At 34.9% G+C, this 22,272-nt stretch overlaps 1 protein-coding gene across 2 annotated transcripts in view; it reads left to right on the forward strand.

The window, feature by feature from the left end:
- Itgb1 (integrin subunit beta 1) overlaps positions 1-22,272 on the forward strand; it is a 48,867-nt gene that overhangs the window by 10,486 nt on the left and 16,109 nt on the right. For both annotated transcript variants that reach the window (XM_047520592.1, XM_047520593.1), the window contains exons 2-9: positions 9,759-9,825; positions 12,142-12,227; positions 13,736-13,958; positions 16,126-16,296; positions 17,634-17,872; positions 20,017-20,172; positions 21,137-21,232; positions 21,636-21,725. In XM_047520592.1, coding sequence (XP_047376548.1) covers positions 9,759-9,825; positions 12,142-12,227; positions 13,736-13,958; positions 16,126-16,296; positions 17,634-17,872; positions 20,017-20,172; positions 21,137-21,232; positions 21,636-21,725 — 1,128 coding nt within the window. The remainder of the gene's footprint in view (positions 1-9,758; positions 9,826-12,141; positions 12,228-13,735; positions 13,959-16,125; positions 16,297-17,633; positions 17,873-20,016; positions 20,173-21,136; positions 21,233-21,635; positions 21,726-22,272) is intronic.

Consider the following 22,272-nt stretch of genomic DNA (forward strand, 5'->3'; position numbering starts at 1 on the left):
TCGATTCCCAGCACCACAAAAAAAAAAAAAAATACCATATTCAAATTATGTGTATAAGGTGTGTATGAACAAGCAAACCACAGAGGTGAGATTATCTGTACAATGTTCTTAAGAACATTTACTGCTCAAGGAATGAGTTATGACTCCTTAGATAAAATTTAATGTGGTTAAAAATGATCTTAGCATGAAATGCTTTTTTAAGAGCAAGACACAAGTCCTGTGTCTATACTTATGAAATATGAAAATTAAAATAACTTGTTGGCCTCCATTCACTTTGAATGTCCAGCAAATAAACTCATAGAACATTATGAGCCTGTTCCATTTCTGAGCTCTGAGTCAGTTCTAACATTCAGTGTTCTTTCTTTTAAAATAGTGATGAAGTAGGCCTTCAAAAAAATTATACTTTAGTGAAACACAAAGTCAGCGTTGAGTTACAGCTTCTGAGTTCAGGTGTCAAGTTTCAATTCTTGAAACTTCTGATTCTGCCTGTGCCATTTTTTAACTTTTCTGCTTTGTTTTCCTCATCTGTAAAATGTAAAACAAAGATGAATATCATTCCCTATATCACATAGTTCTTTGGAGGAGATAGTTAGATGCTGTTATTTTCATCATTATTGTCATTGATATAGTCATTCTGTGTTGAAAAATAAGTTTAATTTTTAAAACTAAATGAAATATCTTTTGTTATAAATTACCCTCTCTTCCTTTTTTCAGTAGTTCACAGTGGGCAGCAGTCCCTGAATGAAATCAGGCTAGTAATTTTTTTTTACCTGCTAGGAGTTGAACCCAGGAGGTCTCTCCCACTGAGCTATGTACCCTGACCTTTTTTAATCTTTAATTTTGAGATAGGTTCTCACTAAGTTGCAGAGACTGGAATTGAACTTGTGATCCTTCTGCCTTAGCCTCCTGAGTCACTGGGATTACAGGCATGCTGCAGTGTGCCCAGCCCAGGCTCATTGTTTTGTCTGAGTAATATGCCACAGTATTCTGATTCAGGCTTCTACTAGTAAGGTGTCTTTTTTTTTTTTTTTTTTTTAAACCAAAATAAGATTTTATTTTGAAAGTCATTTGAGAGATGCTGAGGAAGGAAGGAGACCTAAGACTCAAGGATGTACATTCCAAATTTATCTTCTTTCCAAACCCCACCAATGGTCTTTGTCATGCCAAAAAGCAGCTTTCTTTGGTAATTCCTACATTTGGCTTCCAGGAGGAGAGATGTTTTCTCATAAGCCATCTTCGTTTTTCTTGTAAAGGAGAGCTTTATTTCCAGGAAACAGCGTATTTGTTGGAAAGGGGTATTTCTTTAAAAGCATCAAGGTAGATCTGATATGTTGAACAAAGCGGGGGGGCTCAGCCAAAGGTGAAGTGGAAACATTCTCTAGTATTTGCTTATCATCTTGCTGCAACCAGAAATCCACATGTGGAAATGGCATCCAGGAATACGGGCCTATCTGAAGTTGCTAGGTCTTTGCATCATAAATGCTAATCATCGTCTTTTTCAAAGGTGGTTTCCTTCTTTCTTTTAGGCTCTGCTAGGTTTGCTTCCCCATGATCTAATAATTCTCAGTATTCTTCCTTATTTCTGTTTGTATTAACTATGTTATCCCACCCTGATCTTCTTTTAAAAATGGTCTGTGATATTAGCTTTCAGAAATAACTTTTAATATGAAAAACTTATTTGATTGCTTTTATTGTTTTACATACAAATGGTTAGGAAACTATTTGTGAGAAACACATTGAACAGACTAATCCCACTGAAGATGTGGTACCTAAGAACAGTATAAAAATTAGGTTTTGATACTTAAGTTGTCAGGTTCAAAATGAGTAACTGAATGGTTATAATTGACATCAATCTATTTTTTGTAGTGGCGTTATTTCTAACCCTTACAGGGTCCTTGTTTCTGTATCTTGTGTCTTCTCTAAAGTGGATCCATCTAAAGTTTTCTACAATTTCAATTGAAAAAAGCAAAATGTTCAAACATAGTTTCTTTATTCAATCTAGTTGTTATCGAGCTCTTGCTGTAATGTTTCTTAATAATTGTAACAAGTAACACCTAGTACTTACAATATGCCAGATGTTGTTTTATATGTATCAACTTATTTATACTTCATAACCCCTATAGGGTAAATACTACTGTCTCTATTTTAAAGATGAGGAAACTGAGATACAGATAAGACAATGTGCTAGTAGCAATCTCACCTGTGTTTGAGTCTAGGCATCCAAGTTTCAGAGTCCACACTCTGTGCTATGCATCCTTGTGCAATGGTGGGCACAACACAGTGCCTACTCTTCTGAAATTTCCTGTTTTGTTTTTTGATACCTCAGGAAATCTTTGTCTTTATTATTAGTTTCTTCGACTTGTTAACTATTAAGACATTGTGTTACAGAGGGCATAAAATGACTTTTGGGTGATGACAGTTCCTCAGGCAGGTCAACAGTACACATCCACAGAAGATAAGGATGAGTTCCTTATGTCTTTAAATATTTGTTTTAATGTATGTATCTGTGGCTACATTTGAATCACCTGGCTTATTCATTCTTTCCTTCCCAATGCTTGCCGTTTAGGCATTCTCAAGAATTCATGCCGATACTTCTCACACTGGTCTTTTTTGTTGTTGTTGTTTTTTTCTTAAACTTCATTCACTATACTAGGAACCTCTCCTGTTCTCACATCTTCTTGCCTCTCCTCTGGTTCCAGCCTCTGCTTCTGGGAATAGTTCTGTGATTCATTTCTGAATTATTTCATCTTACTTCAAGTGTTCCAGTCTTGCTTTTTCCCCTTGGCATTTTGTCTGTCCCTGTGAGAAGTGGATGGCAACCCTCTGGGCACGTGAGCTGCAGTTCTGGGAAATGTGGGGAGTATAGACAACCTTTTCACCTGTGGGGACTGGAGGTGATGAATTTACTTCTTTCTGTTGACCCTCCCTGGGTCTTTATGCTTCTCAGAAATTCTCAGCATGATCAAGTTCCCAGGTACCCACTATGACTTTAGTTGGCCTTTTCTTTTTCTTGGTTCATTCTCTTCAAAATACCTATTTCCTAGGAGTCACCTTCCAGATTGAACAGCCTGTACACAGTTCTTGTCTCCAGCCCTGCTGAAATAATCACCATTTCTGTATTTTCAGTTAAGATTTTTCACTTAAGATTGCCTATCTCTGAAATGTTAAACCATTTTGTCCACTTGTTCCAGATGTGGAAAACCTATAAAAAATTGAACAACAAATATGCCACTTAGGATAACTTCACAGTACTACCTGAATATTTATTATGTTTGCAGATTTGAAAACTTTGGACTTAAACTCTGAGTTGGCTCACTTTCCAGCTCTTCTTTCACTTCCTTTTTTTTTTTTTTTTTTTTAGTGATTTCCTCGCCTCTTACCTTCCCATTGTCATCTCTAGTCCTCTAACTTTTCTTCTTCTTTGTTGTTAACTTCTTGTCAGCACCACTATTTCTTTTTCTAAAATTCTTTTTATTTGTTGTTTTTAGATATACATGATAGTAGAGCATGTTTTGAAATATTAAACATACATGGAGTATAACTTATTCTAATTAGAATCCCATTCTATGATTGTGCATGATGTGGAGTTTCACTGGTGGTGTGTTCATACATGAACATTAGAGAGTTATGTCCAAATCTTTCTACTATCTTTCCTATTCTCATCCTCCCTCCCTTCCCTTCATTCCCCATTTGTCTAATCCAATGAACTTCTGTTCTTCCCCTCCCCTCCTCTTGTTGTGTGTTAGCATCCAAACATTAGAGAGAACATTCAACCTTTTGGTAGCACCACTATTTCTTTGTTCCTCTTTCCTCCTTCTGTGCCTGCCCTGCAAATCAGTGAGGTAATTCAGTGATTTCAGATTTAGTGTCTGAGGATCCATGAGAGGTGTTCTCAGAGATTTGAACATTTCTACAGAATTTTTAAAAATTTATGCTTTTGTTTTGGTAAATAATAATAATAAACATCTGGATTATCTGGGTGGCTCCTTAGAACTAATTATTGTATTAGTGTTCATTTTTATTAATCAGTTTTGGCTTTATAATGTCTAAGAACCATGAGCATGAGACATTTTTACAGCTAGCTTTAATATGGCTTAAAAATTAGAAAATTATTATCATCAGGGTATCTACAGTAACTTTTCTATTTGGAGAGGGTTGGCACATTAACTAATTCTGAGGAATTATTCTTTCCTGAGTTCCTGAGTGATGCTAGAAAAAATATATAATTTGATATAGTTCAGCAAAAAATTTTGAGCCTTGACTTTATGCCAAGTGGTTTTAAGTGCTAGAGCTGTAAATAAGGCACACTGAGGCCATGTTTTCTTGGAGCTGAGAATCTGTCAGGGAAGACAGATAATAAAGGTAGGTACAAGTGAGATGAGTTTTACAAATGTACTTTTATGAATTAGGGTGTCCAGTTCCTGCCAGGCTCTCAGCATTGCTCTACAGCCCTATTGTGTCTTCCTAATTTTCTTCCATAGCTTCTTTTCAGCTTCAGCCCTACCTCCTTTTCTTCCAGCAGTTGTCCTGAATGAACTCTTGAAGTCTTTTCTATTTCCCCTCTGCTTTGGGAAAAAAAACTCCTGTATTTGGGTAAAACACTTCCTTGGGTCTGGATACCTGGCTCCTTTTCTTCCCTTGTTCCCATGTTTTCACCCTCAAGTCTGCCACCAGCTCTCTATTCTTCCTGAATATTCTTCACAAATTTCCCTCATTTTCCTAATTTCACTTACTACCTCCATAATGATACCTCTCATGTCTCTATTTCTAACCCTGACCTCAGTAGTGACACCTTTCATGTCTTATCTCCAACCCTGACCTTATCTATCTCCATAGATCCTGATCCATGTATCTTTACCTCTCAGGAGGTGTCTTCACCTCCTTGGGTGTATCTTCCCTAGACTTCATGCAGACATTTCATATTCCACATTTCTCAAGCAAAATGCATCATTTTCTTCCCTAGTTCCATTCCCTTTCCTGTAATCTTTATTTAAAACACAAGTTTTTAACTATTACAGAGAGAAACAGAACACCATAAATTAGACTGTTGTTTATTCTAGATTCCTTTCTTTCTCTCTGTTCCTTATTCATGCAAAATTAGAGTCCATGTAGCTACCTCTAATCACTCCCTTGTCATTTCATTTACTGCTGTTGTCCAAGTTCACCTCTTACATGAACCTTTGAAGTAACTGCTCTATCTTCTAGCACCTATCTTCCACCTGTCCTTTTTTACACTAATTTCCTGCCATGTATATGCAGTCATGTTGCTATCCTTTCCCTTTTTTTTTTTAAGTTTCCCTACTATTTATATAATAGAATCTAAACTCTTCAATGTAGATAGCATTTAAAGCTCTTAATCACATTGCTCCATCTGCCTGCCTGCTCTCCATTTCTGCTATTTCTAACTCATGTTTTAAAGTCTTAGAGTGACTTAAACCCTTCAAGATCCTTTTTGTCCTTTTTAATGCTTTAAAATAATATAATTTGTACTTATGGCAGAAATTGATAAGTATAAAGTAATAACTCATCAAGATATAACTTCAAAAACACACAATTTTTTTTTCTGGTCTTTTTTTTTCTGTAAAGAATGAGACAAAAAAAAAAAAAAATTTCTAACTTGGGGGTGGAAGAGATACCCAAACTTGTACTTTTAGCAATCAGATTAGAAAAGAGTTGCTATAATTTCTTCAGGACCCACACTCTGCCTGCACAGACTTTGGTCTGGAGTATCTTCTCTCCCTTTCTCTTCTACTTGTCTCCTATGTGCCTTCAATTCTGTTTGAAATCTAGCTCTTTCTGTGAAGCCTTCACACCTGTTCAGATTTCAGTGTCTCAATGTGCTGTGTCCTATCTTCACTACAGAAATCATCACAGTTTTACTGTAATTATTTGTATTTTATCTTTGAACTGAACTGAAAGTTCCTTGAGGCAGCGGTGTTTGTATTTCCAGATATAGCACAAAACCTGAGGAAGGACCTCTAGTGATACAGAGTGGAATAACCAGTAGAATCCAAGAAAATTGATTGAGGGTGTCTAGAGGACATGTTGTAGCCAGTTAAGAAATTTATGAATGAAGGTATTCAGGTAGATGAGGCCTGGAAAGAGTTCTTTTAGATGATGAGTTTCATATGCATGGTAGGGAATGAACATCAATTGTAGTAGGTTGAGGAGAGGGGAAGTGACTAGGAAATGGGGACCAGTGTAGACAAGTAGTTTAGATCTTTGACTATGAAAAAGAGACACAAATAGAATTAGGACAAAGTCTCAATGGCATTTTTTCCTGTTGTCTCCTAACAGGCTGTCTTTTGTGGAATGCTATTAGTAGGAAAAATTATAATACCTTTTCTGAACATAAGAATTACCTGGCCAACAGGTCCTGCTACATGAAGGTTGTGTGGTTGGTGAGTCTTAAGGGGTTGTTCCTCAAGCTACTCAGAGAAGTACTCCCTTTGAAGGTTTTAAAATGTAAGACTCTCGGTGTATCTTCTTCCCATTTCCCCCCACACATGCAGGATTCCCCAGTACCTTCCAAAGACTGTTAGGATTGATGGGGGGGTGCTGTGGAGTCTTCTATGCTCTCCTGCTTGCTTCCCCCTTGACCACTCCTAATTGTGGGCCCTTCTAAGCATTGTTTTCCTCATAGCACTTACTTTGTGTGTATGTGTGTGGGGGGGTTTGGGTACTGGGGATGGAAGCAAGGGGCACTTTACTACTGAGCTATATCCCCAGCCCTTTTTAGTTTTTATTTTGAGACAGGATCTCACTAAATTGCTTAGGCCTTGCTAAGTTGCTGAGACTGGCCTCGAATTTTGTGATCTTCCTGCTTCGGCCTCCCAAGTCCCTGAGATTACAGGTGTGCCCCACTGCACCCTAGCCACTTTCTTATTCACTGTCCTCTCCTTTGTTCTCATAGATCTTTATTTTTAATTGCTGTCATCTTCTGTCGCTTCTTCATTTCCCTGAAAACTGACCTCACCTATAGACACCAACAGCTAATGTCAGCTCCTCTCTGTTCCTGCTAGTGTGCTGAATAGTCACAGGAAAGTTGACATCTGTCCTGAAGCTGTTTCCAGCCATCATCCTTGTTCTCTCAGCTGTTTTTTTTTTTTTTTTTAAACCACTGGAGCCTCGAGCCTCATTTTGCCCTTTGGCACTTTTCCAGTAGTGCCAGGATTTTGAAGAGTTGTTTGATTTGTCAAAGTTCATGGAAGGAAAGGGACTTTGGCAGATAAAGTAATATTCTAAAGGGATGTAGCCTCAGAATATTAGGAAACATTTTATGTTACCTAATAGTTTTAACTGAGTGTTATTCTCTGAATTATATAATATTTTATTTATTTATTTTTGTGGTGCTGGGGTTCAAACCCAGGGACTTGTGCTTGTGAGGTGAGCACTCTACCAACTGAGCTATCTCCCCAGCTCCTATATAATATTTTAAAAGATTTCTCAAAGCAGTCCAATGTTCTTTAAAGTAGCCTGAAGAAATATATATCCATCCTTACATGGGACAAATGTTTTTTCAACACTTTGTGTAGAAATTGCCCAGGTACTCCATTTACCACAGTGATGCAATTCCTCAGAAATCTTCATGTTCCACATCAGTTTCATCATGGCTTCAGAATAGATTGCATTATTTGAATTGCTTAGCATCATAGACTGTTTGGATTTAGTACACATTAAGCTTTTTAGGCAGGTCTTAAAAGGTGAATTGTTCTGTGATGCTCAGCTTTTGTCAGTCACTTGGATGCAGTTGCATGTAAGCAGAACTTTCTGGTCTGAGCCCAATTGTAAAGTACATGACTACACAAGTTGTTCTTTTTTTTTTTTTTTTTTTTTTTTTTTTTTTTGGGTGCTAGGGATGTGAACCCAGGGCCTTGTGCTTGCAAGGCAACCACTCTACCGACTGAGCTATCTCCCCAGCCCCCACAAGTTGTTCTTATCTGGAATACCATCTTTGGGTTCAAGTATCCTAGGGGTACTCTGACCAGAACTTAGAGCCCTCTGTCTGAGCTATGGAACTAACATCATGAAATGTAGGCCATTGAAGATGGAGGTCTTTAAAACTTCTCTTCAGTGAACTTTTTTCTTATCCAAGGAAATTTACCATGAAAAAAATCTCACACGGTTAATCTGTGATATAATTGTTTTCATTAAGAAAGCAAAAAAGAAGGAAACACTGTAAGAGTTTAGAAAAACAAAACCTCCATTGCCTTAAATTATGCATATAATTCTTTGTCAACTCCGGATCTCTTTGGTTACCCCTTATTTTATAAACCTTCTAATATTGCTGCATTTTATTATTTTTATGAGTGTCTAATAGTCCACAAAGTTGATGGAATTAGAGTCCACCTTTATCCTATTATATGTTTCCATTTTACCTAGTGTAAATATACTAGAATACTATACTGAACATATATGCATCTGCATCATCTTTAATATCTTATAGTGATTCCTCTTTATATTTTAAATTATTTATTTACTATAGGGTAAACTTCTAGTAGCTGATTTGCTAAGTTGGGAGAAATATTTTTTATGCATTTTTTTTTTTTTTAACAGTTTGTGACACTCTTTTTTCCCAAAAGTACACCAGTCTACAGAGCTTCTAGTTAGTTTCTTACAGCTACCTGCAGTAGGTTTTTTGGGGTAAAAAAAATCTTTCTGACTAGGTTTTATTATATTGCGTGTGTGTCTGTGTGTGTGTGTGTGTGTGTGTGTGTGTGTGTGTGTTGACAACTAGTAAAAGCTAAACTTTTTTGAGGGGTGTATACATTTGCTTTTTTCATATTCTTGTGGGAGGAGCAGATACTTATTCATAACTATTAGACTGGCTGCACTAAGTAGTTAAGGGGTAGAAAGGTTTAATAACCTGTGGCTATAGTCATCTTTGAGCAAAGCTGTTTAGGTATAGATTGTGAAACTGAAAACTCTGCTTCAGAGAAAACAATTATACACCTATTGATTGGATGTTGGGATAGTCTGTTTAATATACAAATGTTACCTGATTTTTTCTGTAGAAATTCTAAAAGACACTCAAGATTCTTGTTCTTTCTACACTCCTTTTGTTTGATTGTTGGTGTTTTGATCTAGTTTGTAAATCTAGAAAATGTAGGGAATTAAACTGAATATTTTACTGATTCCATGCAATTATTTTTCTTAAAAAAAGAGAAAAAGTAACAGCTCAAAGTGAACAATTGAGTTAGGCCTTTTCAGGATATTGGTTTTCACCTAAGGAGAAATGAAGACTATTGAAGAGTTCTAAGTAGAGGGATGATTAGAACAGGTTTTGAAAAGTTCACTGAAACTGTTGTACAGTATTCAGGTAACTGAAGCATCTGGATGTGCCTGTTTTTGCTTCTACGAGCCACAGACGATGGAGATGATGGAAATTCCATGGGACAAAGAAAGACTGTTCAAGCTTTCTGGTGTTGGGGAATACTTGATATTGTTATTCTTTTCTTTTCTATTATTTATTTATTTTTTTTAGCACTGTTAGTTCATTGTTAAACATTTATGTAGAGAAGGCAAGAATGAGTTCTGGGGATCTGATGTGTACGTTATTTGAGTAGTGTAGATAAAAGGTGAGGTCGATAGTGGAGAGAGGCAGTTAATGGGGATGTGGAGAGGATTGGAGAGGAATGTTTTGAGAGGTATTTTGTTTATAAAATCAACCAAAGATAAGGAGGATGGTACCTGTTATTTAATACATTTATTTTTTTATTGTTTTCTTAATATAACATTACACATTTTTTATATTTCAGATGAATTTACAACTGGTTTTCTGGATTGGACTGATCAGTTCAGTTTGCTACGTGTTTGGTCAAACAGGTAAAAAAAAAAAAAAAAAGTTTCCTAATTATCTTTTTTTCTCAGTAACTTATGTCAGTCTTTGATCAGTTAGATCCTGGAAAACCTCATTCAGATCCCACTGCTCCTTCTAAAAGGCCTGCAGTGGCTCATCTCATCATGAGTGAAGATCAGGGTCCTTCCAAGGGCCTGCAGTTCCTTCACAGTCAGGCTAACCCTAACGCTGCCACCTGATAGGCAGGTTGATTAGTGAAATGCTGAAATGATAGGAATAGGATAGATGACACAAAGATCTGTTGAAAGTATAAAGTGTATAAGTGAGCAGAGAGAAGTCAAAAGCATGTAATATATTCAGAAGGAAATAAAGTAAATGTGTAGAATAGTGGATTATGAATTGCCCATTATCACCTAAAAAATGTTAACTTTCTGAATGTTCTTACCCTTGGATCAAAAATTTTTCTAAAATGTTGGCATCATCTAGAAGAGCAGTGAAAATAAAGTTTAAGATACATTTAATCCTGTGAACCATGGTGTGTCCTCATCTGGAATAATGGATACCCAAATCTATTCTTCAAATCTCAAACAAGTACACTCAATAGAACAATTAGAATTATTTGATCTCAGAATGGGAAAGATTTACTACATGTAAAAGTGAAGGAAAACTCCTTTATAAAGGAAACTTGATAAATTTGAATTATAAAAACTTATCAGTCCAACATCCGTATGTCAGAATACCATAAATGAAAAACTAAAGTTTAGCTTCTTTAATATGTATAGAAATCCACTAAGAAATTACAAACATGATACTAGAAAAACTTGCAAAAAGATGAACAGAAAATTTATGAAAAGAAATGATCATTAAATGCAAACAACAAATGTGAACCATTAAATAACTGACAATTGAATTAATACTCTAGTGTATACCTGTTAAATGAGTAAAAGTTTTTAATATTAAAGTACTTGGTATAAATGGAGTTGTGGTAAAATAATATATTCTGCTTAGTGGAATATAAATTAGTATATTACTTCTGTATAGAAATTAGTGTTTATTAAGGATTTCAGAGACATTAATTTGCTCTTCAACTTGCTAGTCTTTTTTGTGAATAGTTCTAAGGAAGTCATCATTAGATCTGTACTAAGATTTATATTTAAGAATGGTCATCAAAGTGCATGTGTTTGTGCATTTGGAGTATTTGTGTGTGTGAGCAAGCTAGTGTGAGCTGTGCACATGTACTCAGAAACTGTCTCCTTTTGCTCAGTAGTACCTAAAGTGTATTCATATGGTAAAACGTTATACAGTCATTGAAAGCCACATTTTTGAAGCATTTGTAACAACATGAATGAAACACTAAGAATAATGTGTAAGAAGCAGTATGTAAAACTGTATGTATAAAGTGTATTGTCAATTTCATTAAAACAGTGTCTATATGTGCTTGTTTCCTTGCTATTTCTTGATCTGTCACTGCAGAAAAAAAAGACTACAAAGAAATATACAAAAAAATTAACACTGATTATCTCTCAGTTGAGTACATTGTGAATGATTTGTTTTGTTATGCTTTCATGTGTTTTCCAAATTTTCTATATAGAACATTAGGTTTATAATCAAAAAAATTACAGTGAATGCAGTCCTTATTTGTGTTTACCATATCAAAGGCATGCTAGTTCTTAGGTGGATTCAAAAATATTTAAGATTTTGAATACAGAGCCTAAAAACCATGGGATTTTGGGTTGGATAAGGGTGGATGTGTGAAAATGAAGGGAAAGCCCCTAGGATATCTGTGGGAATGTGGGTGTGATATCCTGAGTCACATAAAAAGAAGTAATATTTACCCATTTGTAAGAAGACTCATGACTATCAGAAATAATAGATCCTGAAATTATGCCTCCAAAAAAAAATGATAAATGTATAGTTAGATTTATAGTACCTGGTCTTTGGAGTAAATTCAAGGAAAATAACTGTTCCTTTTTCGTTTTGTTTATTGGTACCAGGGATTGAACTCAGTGGTGCTTAACCACTGAGCCACATGCCCAGCTCTTTTTATTTTCAGTCAGGGTCTTGCAAAATTGCTGAAGCTGGCTTTGAACTTGCGATCCTCTTGCCTGACCCTCCTGAACTGCTGCGGTTACAGGAGTAGTCTGTAATAATATGGTTTTTATTGCCAAGGTGATCCAAAATCGTGGTCTCTTGAGGGTAGTTCTCTTTTAGTTTGGTAACTAGTTTAGAGTATTCATATTTGATATTTGTATTAATTGCATCATTTGTCATTATAATCTGATTTTTCATTTTTTTCCCTCTGAAACTTCAAGTAAATTGGCTTTCTTTCTTTTTCCTGACAGATAAAAATAGATGTTTGAAAGCAAATGCCAAATCATGTGGAGAATGTATACAAGCTGGGCCGAATTGTGGGTGGTGTACAAATTCAGTAAGTAAGATTTAACGTGTCCTTTCCCTTTATTCTCTGATCATTTGAGTGTTGCCCAATGCTGTGTCTTAGTGAAGTACTAGATAGGAATTTTCACTTAAGTCAGTGTTTATTGAATAATGAGTGATGGTCTAGAACTATGCTGTTAAGCACAGTAGACACTTGGTACTTGTTGCTATTGAACACTTGTGATGTGGGTGGTACAAATTAATTGCTCTAAGTCTCAAGTGCAGATTTTGAAGACAGTATAAAAAAATCAATGTTGAAATAATTATTTTCTGTAAACATGTGTTATCAGTGTTAAAGTTAATTTCCCATTTCTTTTTTTTTAGTGTGGCTACTAGACAGTTTTGGTAGCTCATGTTTGTGGCATATGTTTCTACTGGATAACTTTCCAGAAAAAAGCCTAGCTATTTTATTTGACTATTGTAGATTTTTCCTCTGTTTTGGTGGTTGAGGTAGAGATTAATCTTAACAATCCCTATACCTTGCTTAACATGGTGCCTTCCACAAACCTTACTAAATTTTCATTGAGTAAATAAATGAATATGTCAGAACAGGAAGTAAGGAGAGGTTATTTTGAGGTTATATAATTTATTCAAATAATGGATAAATAATATGAGAGTCAAAGGTTTATTGATTATGTCTTCACCTAGGTATTTGGACCCAAATTGCAAGTGCCTAATTGTAATCCAACTGGTCAAATGTCAGGTGTGTCAGATGGTTTGACTATATGAAAGATAAAATGAGAGATTTTTATTTTATATCAAACTATCTCTAATGGCTCTTTTCTGTTGTCCTTTTTAAAATGGTAAGCCAGTTTTAACTTGAAAACAGTGGAATAAGGAGTACTGTGAGTTTATCTTAGCAAGGCTTACTTAACTGAACCTCTTTGCTTTCTACTCTGGAAAATGAGGATATCACCCTTTTTATCTGTAGCTTCAATTAGATTGATGACCTTTAGTAGCTTTTCTTTGATGGTTTTAAATAAGTAGTGGCTGCTATTATCATCAGCATCCATTTTATAGGGACCATAGTTTATTTGTAGTTGAGGATTATTCTAGCCAAACTATTCTTTTTTTTTTTTTTTAATTTATTTATTTTTTATTGTGAACAAATGGGATACATGTTCAAACTATTCTTTAAGTAATTTAGATTTTGAGCTCTGGACATAACTACTGTTTGATATTTGGATTTATACATGATTAATACTTGTTACCATACTGAATAAGTGATTTCACTGAAAAAATGTAGTTTGATTTGATTCTTTGAAGTTTAATATTTAAAATAATACACTGAGATAAGTCCTGGGAGAATTATTACTTTCTTAGAATTGATTTTATTGTTTTTAAACAAGAACACTTATGATTTGGACAAAGGGAACTTTTGTTTAAAAGCCATAAATGAAATGCTTTGGGTGTCATTTATTTTTTGTAATTTGTGCGTTTGCAATTGCAATTATGCAAAAAGGTTTGTTTATTTATACCAATATTTTATGTATTATTTAGACATTTTTACAAGAAGGAATGCCTACTTCTGCACGATGTGATGATTTAGAAGCCTTAAAAAAGAAGGGTTGCCATCCAGATGACATAGAAAACCCCAGAGGCTCCAAAAATATAAAGAAAAATAAAAATGTAACCAACCGGAGCAAAGGAACAGCAGAGAAGCTCCAGCCAGAAGACATTACTCAAATCCAGCCACAGCAGTTGGTTTTGCAATTGCGATCAGGTATAGAATCTAACTCTATGAGTACCTTCCTTTTTACTTGAGTTTTTTGTTTGTTTGTTTTTATGGTGCTGGTAAAAGAACCCAAGGCTACTGAGCTATGCCTTCAAACCCTCTGCTTGAGTTTTTGACATCCTCATTATGCAAGCCTATTATTTAGTTCTGTGGGGCACTCCTTTTCACGTGAACTGGCACTCCAAGATGTGGAGTCAGCTAAATTTTAGAATTTAGAATTTTAGAATTTTAGAATTTTTTTTTTGCAGGTATAACAATTTGTAAAAAAAAAAAAAAAAAAAAAAAAAAAAAAAAAACATATATATATATATATATATATAAATAACTCAAAGTGTAAATAATATGTTGTCTAATGTCAGTAGCAAATTTTGTTAAATATTCAGACTAAATGAATTTTAAAAGTAATTATGTCCATCCTTTGCTATAATTTCATAAAATCAAAATTTAAGTCATTTGTTTCCTTTGTATTTATTTAGCATTGCTAAAATATTAAAGTTCTTGTAAGTACCTGTCACAGTCCCACAATTTAAAATAAAGAAACAACTCATTCTCTCTGTCCTATCTCATTTCTTGTCCTATCCGCTCTCTAACCTATGTCGTCACGCTTCTATACCTGGTCTGCAAAGAGCAACTGCCATCTTGAACCTTCAGGGATCCTTGTCAGAATCATTCATTTATATATTTATCTAATTTATTATTATTGTTTTAAACTTTTTGCACTAAGTGATGTTTTGAACTTCTTGGTGCTCATCCCTTGGATCTTGTGATAAAATTCCTAGTTGTTCTCATCTCACCATTGCTTTCTAGTTTCCTTTCTGTGTCTTGTTTTTTTCTTCCTCCCTTTCTGCAGTTCACTTAAAATTTGATTTTCCTCCATGGCTTTAAAACTATTCATATGCTGTAACAACCCAGAATTTTCTCTTGAGCTCTGTACCCATGTCATACAGAAAAATCAACATAATACAAGTCATTAAGTTTTCATTCATTTTCTCCTTCATTTTCTCCTGTAGTTTCTGAGTGAGAGAGTGTGTGTATGTGTGATTTTAGGTGCTGAGGATCAAACCCATGTTATGGCAAGTGCTAGACAAGTGCACTATCACTGACCTACATTTCCAGCCCCTATATTTTCTATGTGAATTACATTTAGCATGTCTTGTATTTCTCTTCTCTTCTCCTTCCTCATTGTTCAGAGCTTCATTTCTCTTTTGGAGTTTTCTATAGTTTCTTAGCTAGAATCTTTGTATACTTTCTTTTTAAAACTCTTTTTTGCCAGGTTTTCCAAAGTAAAAATCATGTTATTCTCTCACATATAGTGACATCCTGTATTACACGGAGAACAGATTTGTCACTTACAACTTCAGTCTCTAAATGTCAGTTGTACCCTGCCTTGCCCTCCCCAGTCTAATATATGGTAGTCTGTTTGTTTTTTCTCTCTTAGTTAAAAATTTGTGTTAGTTGGCTTTTTATTGTTATAACAACTACTGGGGATAATTAACTTAAAAATAGAAAAGATTTATTTGGGTTCTCAGTTTTGGAGACTTTAGTCTGTGATTGAGTGGTCCTGTTGCTCTGAGCCTGTGGCAGGGTGGACCAGGTTTCCACCAACCCTTTAAGGGTACACCCCCAAAGACCTAACACATAGACCATTGGGGGGGTGTTCCAAATCCAAACTATAGAAAAATTGATTGTCTTTTTCAGTTTTTGCCTCCCTAAGTGAATGTTGCCTTTTTCATTTTTGCTTCCCTAAGGCCTGGTGTTTTAAGTATTTGTTGAATGAAATTTAGTATTGTACACATTGAGTTACTTATAGAAATCTCAGGCTTGTAAAAATTATATACTTAATACATTTCACTTTATAGTATTTACCATGTAATTCAGATTTATTAGTTTTTTTCTTTTTTTTGGTACCAGGGATTTAACCCGGGGACACACTGAAGTCACATCCCTAGCCCTTTTTTTTAATATTTTATTTTGAGACCAGGGTCTCAGTAAGTTTCTCAGGGCATCACTAAGTTGCTGAGACTGGCTTTGAACTTGTGATCCTCCTACCTCAGTCTCCGAGCCACTGGGATTATAGGAGTGTGCCACAGCACCCAGTTTATTTGCTTTTGATTGTTGATGAGCTGATTTCATTTTCTAATCTCTATTTAATCAGGAGAGCCACAGATGTTTACATTAAAATTCAAAAGAGCTGAAGACTATCCCATTGATCTCTACTACCTTATGGACCTCTCTTACTCAATGAAAGATGATTTGGAGAATGTAAAAAGTCTTGGAACAGATCTGATGAATGAAATGAGGAGGATTACTTCAGACTTCCGAATTGGTAGGAATATTGGGAAAATTAGTAATTTTCATATGTATAAATAAGTCTTGGCACCTGTCAAAGTCCTTTTGTTTTCCTCCTTTATCCTTTACAATATTCTTGTGAAATAATTTTGCCAGTTTGTAGCTTTTTCTTCTGAGAGGAAACTGATATTCTTTTACACACACACACACACACACACACACACACACATTTTTTAGTTGTAGGTGAACACAATACCTTTATTTTATTTTTATGTGGTGCTGAGGGTTGAACCCAGGACCTCACGCATGCTAGGCGAGTGCTGTACCAGAGTCACAACCTTAGCCCCATTAAACTGATATTCTTGACATACATCTAATACTCTTTCTGCTTCCTCATTCCTCTGTTATTTTATGATACTATCTAATTTGACACAGATTATGCCTCATAGGTAATGAAATCTGTTTATTTTCACACCATTCATCTGTTGATTTATTTTATAGACATGTGTTTAGTACCTCAGGTTCTGTTTCATTGCTAACTAGTATGGCCACACTTCTTGTATGTCCTAATTTCATTTCATACGTGGATTTCATATTATAATGATCTCAGTGTATCCCCAAGTGAACCTCCTTGTCCCTGCCACTTTTCACCACTGGTCTAGCAGAGGTTTAGAAACAGAATAGCGGAAAGACTTGACAGTCTTCTTGAGGCTAAAAATGCCTTTCAAAAATTAACTGTTTGGAAATATTTAGAAAAATAGCACTTGGTTAAAATATATTTTCATTCAGTAAGCATAATTGACGATGGAGATTGGAAGCTTTTACCAAGTTAGTCTTTTGTGAAGTGGTCAGCAATCTAGAGTATTCCTACCTTCATCATGCCATTATTGAGAGCTGGTACACTCAGAAAATGAATCTGAGTTATTTTTAAAGTGGGTAGACTTATATCTTAGTCTCTCTGGGCTGCTGTAACAAAATGTCATAACTGAGTAACTTATAAACAACAGAATTTTTGTTCTCTCAGTTGCAAAGGGTGAGAATTCAACATTTAGGCAGATTCTGTGTCTGGTGAGGATCCACCTGTTGCTTCCCAGATGATTTCTCTAGCTGTGTCCTCTCTCTGGGACCTCTTTTTACGAGACCACTAATCCTAGTCATGCTAGCTCCACCTTCATAATTTAATCACTTCCCAAAGGCTTCATTTTCTATTACCATCACATTGGGGATTAGGTTTCAATGTGAATTTTGGGGGTGGGGTTCACGTATTCATTGCGTAGAAACCAATATGTGATAACATATTTGACTTTTGGAAAAAATACAGGTTTATCTGTCTATCTCTGCATCTATCTGCACATGTGTATTTTTTCTTCCCAGGATTTGGCTCATTTGTGGAGAAAACTGTGATGCCTTACATTAGTACAACACCAGCAAAACTCAGGAACCCTTGCACAAGTGAACAGAACTGTACTAGCCCATTTAGCTACATAAATGTACTCAGTCTTACTGATAAAGGGGAAATATTTAACGAACTTGTGGGTAAGCAGCGTATATCTGGAAATTTGGATTCTCCAGAAGGTGGTTTTGATGCAATCATGCAAGTTGCAGTTTGTGGAGTAAGTGCATTTATTTTCTACAAGGGGATATCATTTGTATTATTTGTGAGCATTTTAAGGGTAACATCAAAACATGACCTTAATTGCTCCAGAGAAGTACTGGTAGTAATCCCTTAAATTCTCTCCGACTGCAAGTACTTCATAAAATCATACTTAATTATTATGTCTCTATTTGAAACCAGACACACAGTTTTAAAAGCTAGAATACTGACCATTTGAAACAGTGGGGGAACTTAGCTGTACTTTAAATATTGTTCTGCATTTTTGGAAAAGAGGCTCAGTTGTCTCAACTTTCAGGCTTTCTACTAAAGTTGGAATTAATGTTATCTGAGGCTTCACCAGGAATCTTGAACATGCTCAGAGGGAATGTTGTTTCATATAATTTTCCAGAGAAAATCAGTTGTTTTCCACTTGTTGTCTTTGAAAGACAAATCTTTCTTCTGTTAGTAATTCAAAAGGCAAGAACTTTTAAAGCTTCACATCGTAAACTACATGATAGTATATATTTTGAGAAGTAATATAGTGTTTGTGGTTTTAAAGGCAAGTTATAAGTAATGGTAAGTTAATATCTGATTGGTCAGTGGTTAGCATTTTGTGACCAATGTCCTAGCCTAGTATTTTGCAATAAACTTTTAATGATAGAGTTTGAGGCTGAAAGTAGAAAACATTGTAAATACAAGTTTGTCTATTGTCTCATTTTTCCCCCTTGCTGATATACTAATCAGTATCCAAGATAATAAGTGAAACAGTATGGTAATTAGTGTAGTAGTTAAGAATTTTCCCATCTCCTCCATCCTAGGCAATTTACTTAGCCTCTCTAGGACTGTATCCTCTTCTCTCTCTCCCCCTCTTCCTTGCTCTCTTTTCGGGTCTGGGGATTGAACTTGTATTGTACATAGTAGGCAGGCACTGTAGCACTTAGCCCTTTTTTAAATTTTTATTTTGAAATAGGGTCTTGCTAAGTTGCCCAGGCTGTCTTCAAACTTGGAATCCTCCTGCATCAGCCTCCTGAATCTTTGGGATTATAGCCGCGTACCACCAAACACTGCTGATTTCTTTTCTTTTGAAAGGATAATAATAGTATACTCATGGGGCTATCAGAAATTCTAGTGCAGTAATCCATATAAAGTACCAGTAAGCTCTCAGCAAATATTAACTACTGTCTTGGTACTTTTGACTTCTCACTAGAGTGTTTGCAATGTAAGATTGGTCTCAAGCTTTTAAAGTTGAAGAAAGAGTAGTTTCCAGGTAGTATCTAACCTGCTACCTCTTTTCATTCTGGCCTTTTATTTCAATTGCTGTGGAGACAGCATTCTCTGGACTGCCTTTACCCACCTCTTAACCAGAGGGATCAAACCAATCATAGCATCCATGGACATGATGGCTATCTTTCTGTGTTTGACATGCTCTACTTCTCTGGAAGCAAAAAAGACAATAGTCTACTTTTAAAAAATTGTTAACATTAAAAACTTAATTCCTTTCTACAAGGAGTTTAGACTTGAAGGATATAAACATTTGCATTGAGTTAATTTAAATTTAAATATAATTATGAAATAGATGAGAACTTTATTACTACTTCAAATTCTTTGTTGAATAGGAGCAGAATAAAATAAATGAACAAATAAATAGTATTGATTGATGAGTTTGGATGGGTAGAATTAAACAGGGCAATTGGATAATTACTTTTTTTCTATAATAAGGAAGACCTCATATGAAGCACTGATTAAGGAAGTACAGTACTCAAGATGAGCAAAAGTGGATGGCAAGATGGATAGGAACAAGACACAGTAGTAGGGTAAAGGAAGGTGTAGACTGGACACTTATTTACTCAGTAAATATTCATCAAGCTCCTATTAAAAGGCGGGCACTGTGCATGCTGCTGTACAGTAATCCCTGCTTTCCCCCACAAAAAAATTTTTAAAAAGAGCTGAGATATATGGACATCTAGCAAGAAATAGCTATGGAGTGGAGTGGACAAGCATCATTCAATGTGCTCTCTGTGTTTATCAGCAAGATTACTAGCATTGTGGGAAGAGAAAGATACAGAAATAGGTTAAAAGTATAGTGGTAGTCCACATCAAATAAAGATTTATATCAAATTATTGTGAGTAGCATTTTAAAATTCAAATCCTTTTATTTTCAAGTCATTGATTGGCTGGAGGAATGTTACACGACTACTGGTGTTTTCCACGGATGCTGGATTTCACTTTGCTGGAGATGGGAAACTTGGTGGCATTGTTTTACCAAATGATGGACAGTGTCACCTGGAAAATGATGTATACACAATGAGCCATTATTATGTAAGTGCTCAAATTCTTACATGGTAAATGAATTTATGTTGAGTTTTAGTGTTTAAATTGTAGTGTTCAGTATTGTGGGTGACAGGCTTGTGGGTTTTTCAGTGTTTGGAGTAGTGGGGTTTTTTTTGCTAATTATTGGCCCTATCCTGCTGTCCAGGAAGCTAATGTTGCTGTTTGTGAAGATGTAGTGCTGTGTTTACTTCCTTGCACTTAGGCAAGGACCTCACTGAATAAAAGGAGATGTGAGAGATCAATTTGACTCTTTGTCTTAATCCATAGCTGTCTCCTCTCACTTGCATACATCTTTTAGTAGCAAAGTTAATATTGTTCCTAAACAATTTATCAAGTCTTATATATTTTTTTAGTACAGGGGGTTGAATCGAGGGATACTTTTATCACTGAGCTACATTCCCAGCCCTTTTTATATTTTATGTTGAGACAGGGTCTTGCTAAGTTGCCCGCCTGGCCTTAAATTTACAATTGATCTCCCTGCCTCAGCTTCCTAAGTAGCTGGGATTACAGGGGTATATCACTAGCCCAGCTAGTTTTACTCTTTTTTCCTTCCTTTACATGACTCTTTTTTTTTAAACAGATTAACTGACTTTATTGAAAATAAAGATGGTAGAATTACTCAAGATTCAGAAGAAATTTAAATGCTTGTGACTCTTGGTCTTTTTCTTAAGTGATAGGTGATAGAACCTTTAATTTCATTTGTCCTTACATTTAATGAACATATCTTACTATGACATTTTTAATATGAAAATTCTTATACAAACAAAAGTAGAATGAAGATTAGAAACCCACATTTACATATAACCCATCTCAGCAATTAATGTGCATTCGATACTCTTATTTGAAAGTACTTTTGTGTAAGCACAGTTATATATGCAAATAATTGCTATTTTTAAAAAGTATTAAAAAACTAGAACACATTGGAATATTAAATTGTTATTTAATTTCTTAGGATTATCCCTCTATTGCTCACCTTGTCCAGAAACTCAGTGAAAATAATATTCAGACGATTTTTGCAGTGACTGAAGAATTTCAGCCAGTTTACAAGGTAAATATGTGTTTGTTTAATCATTAGAGGCAAAATTACATGTCTGAATTGAAGTATAGGAAAATGCCACCTGATAGGCAGACTGACTTTTACAAAGAGATTATTAATTTTTAATCTCCTATTATGAAACAATTACCTTTTTTTAAGTTTGATTCCTAAAATTGTTTAGGACATTTGTAGGGAACTAATATTTGTTTATTTATTTATTTATTATTTGTTCTTTTTAGATATACATGACAGAGTATATTTTGGAATATTATACATACATAGAGTAACTTGTTCTAATTAGGATTCCATTCTTGTAGGGAACTGATATTTAAAGATAACTGTTACTTGCTCAGTGGATTCTAATTATTTAAATGAATAACATTTGTATTTTACCTGTTTTATCTTTTAACTGCAGGAACTGAAAAATTTGATCCCTAAGTCAGCAGTTGGCACATTATCTGCAAATTCTAGCAATGTGATACAGTTGATCATTGATGCTTACAATGTGAGTACATTAAGTATATTAATTTTGAACAAAACCCTGCTAAGAGTACTTGGCTCAAAGAAAGTAAAACTTTGTTTATATACAATTTAGTAAGCCAAGAGGTCAACAAAAAAGCTAAAATTTTATATCTGAAAGACAATTTTTATATTAGTATACTGTAACATGGCATAAGTAAAGAAAAAACATGATAAAAACATGTGGGGAAATTTTTGAATATATGTTTGTATGTCATTAAGCAGTAGATGTCTGTTGGCAAGCAAGTATAAAGGAACTTATATTTAGATTTATAGGTTGCCCCTAATCATCTTTTTCTTCCTCTGAAGTATCCTTTATAGATTCATCTATTTTGATGAACTCTGCTGGAAAGCTTTTTATTGCCATTTTTCCTCTCATCATATATTCAGAGGGTATAGCTTTCTATTTTCAATAGGTACACTCATACACACACACACACACACCTTTATATATACAGGTATATATATATGCACACATGCCATAAAATACATAAAAATATAAATATATATGTGACTTGCTTGTTTTAAAAAGA

Source organism: Sciurus carolinensis, chromosome 12, assembly GCF_902686445.1.
Source record: "Sciurus carolinensis chromosome 12, mSciCar1.2, whole genome shotgun sequence".
Lineage (NCBI taxonomy): Eukaryota > Metazoa > Chordata > Mammalia > Rodentia > Sciuridae > Sciurus > Sciurus carolinensis.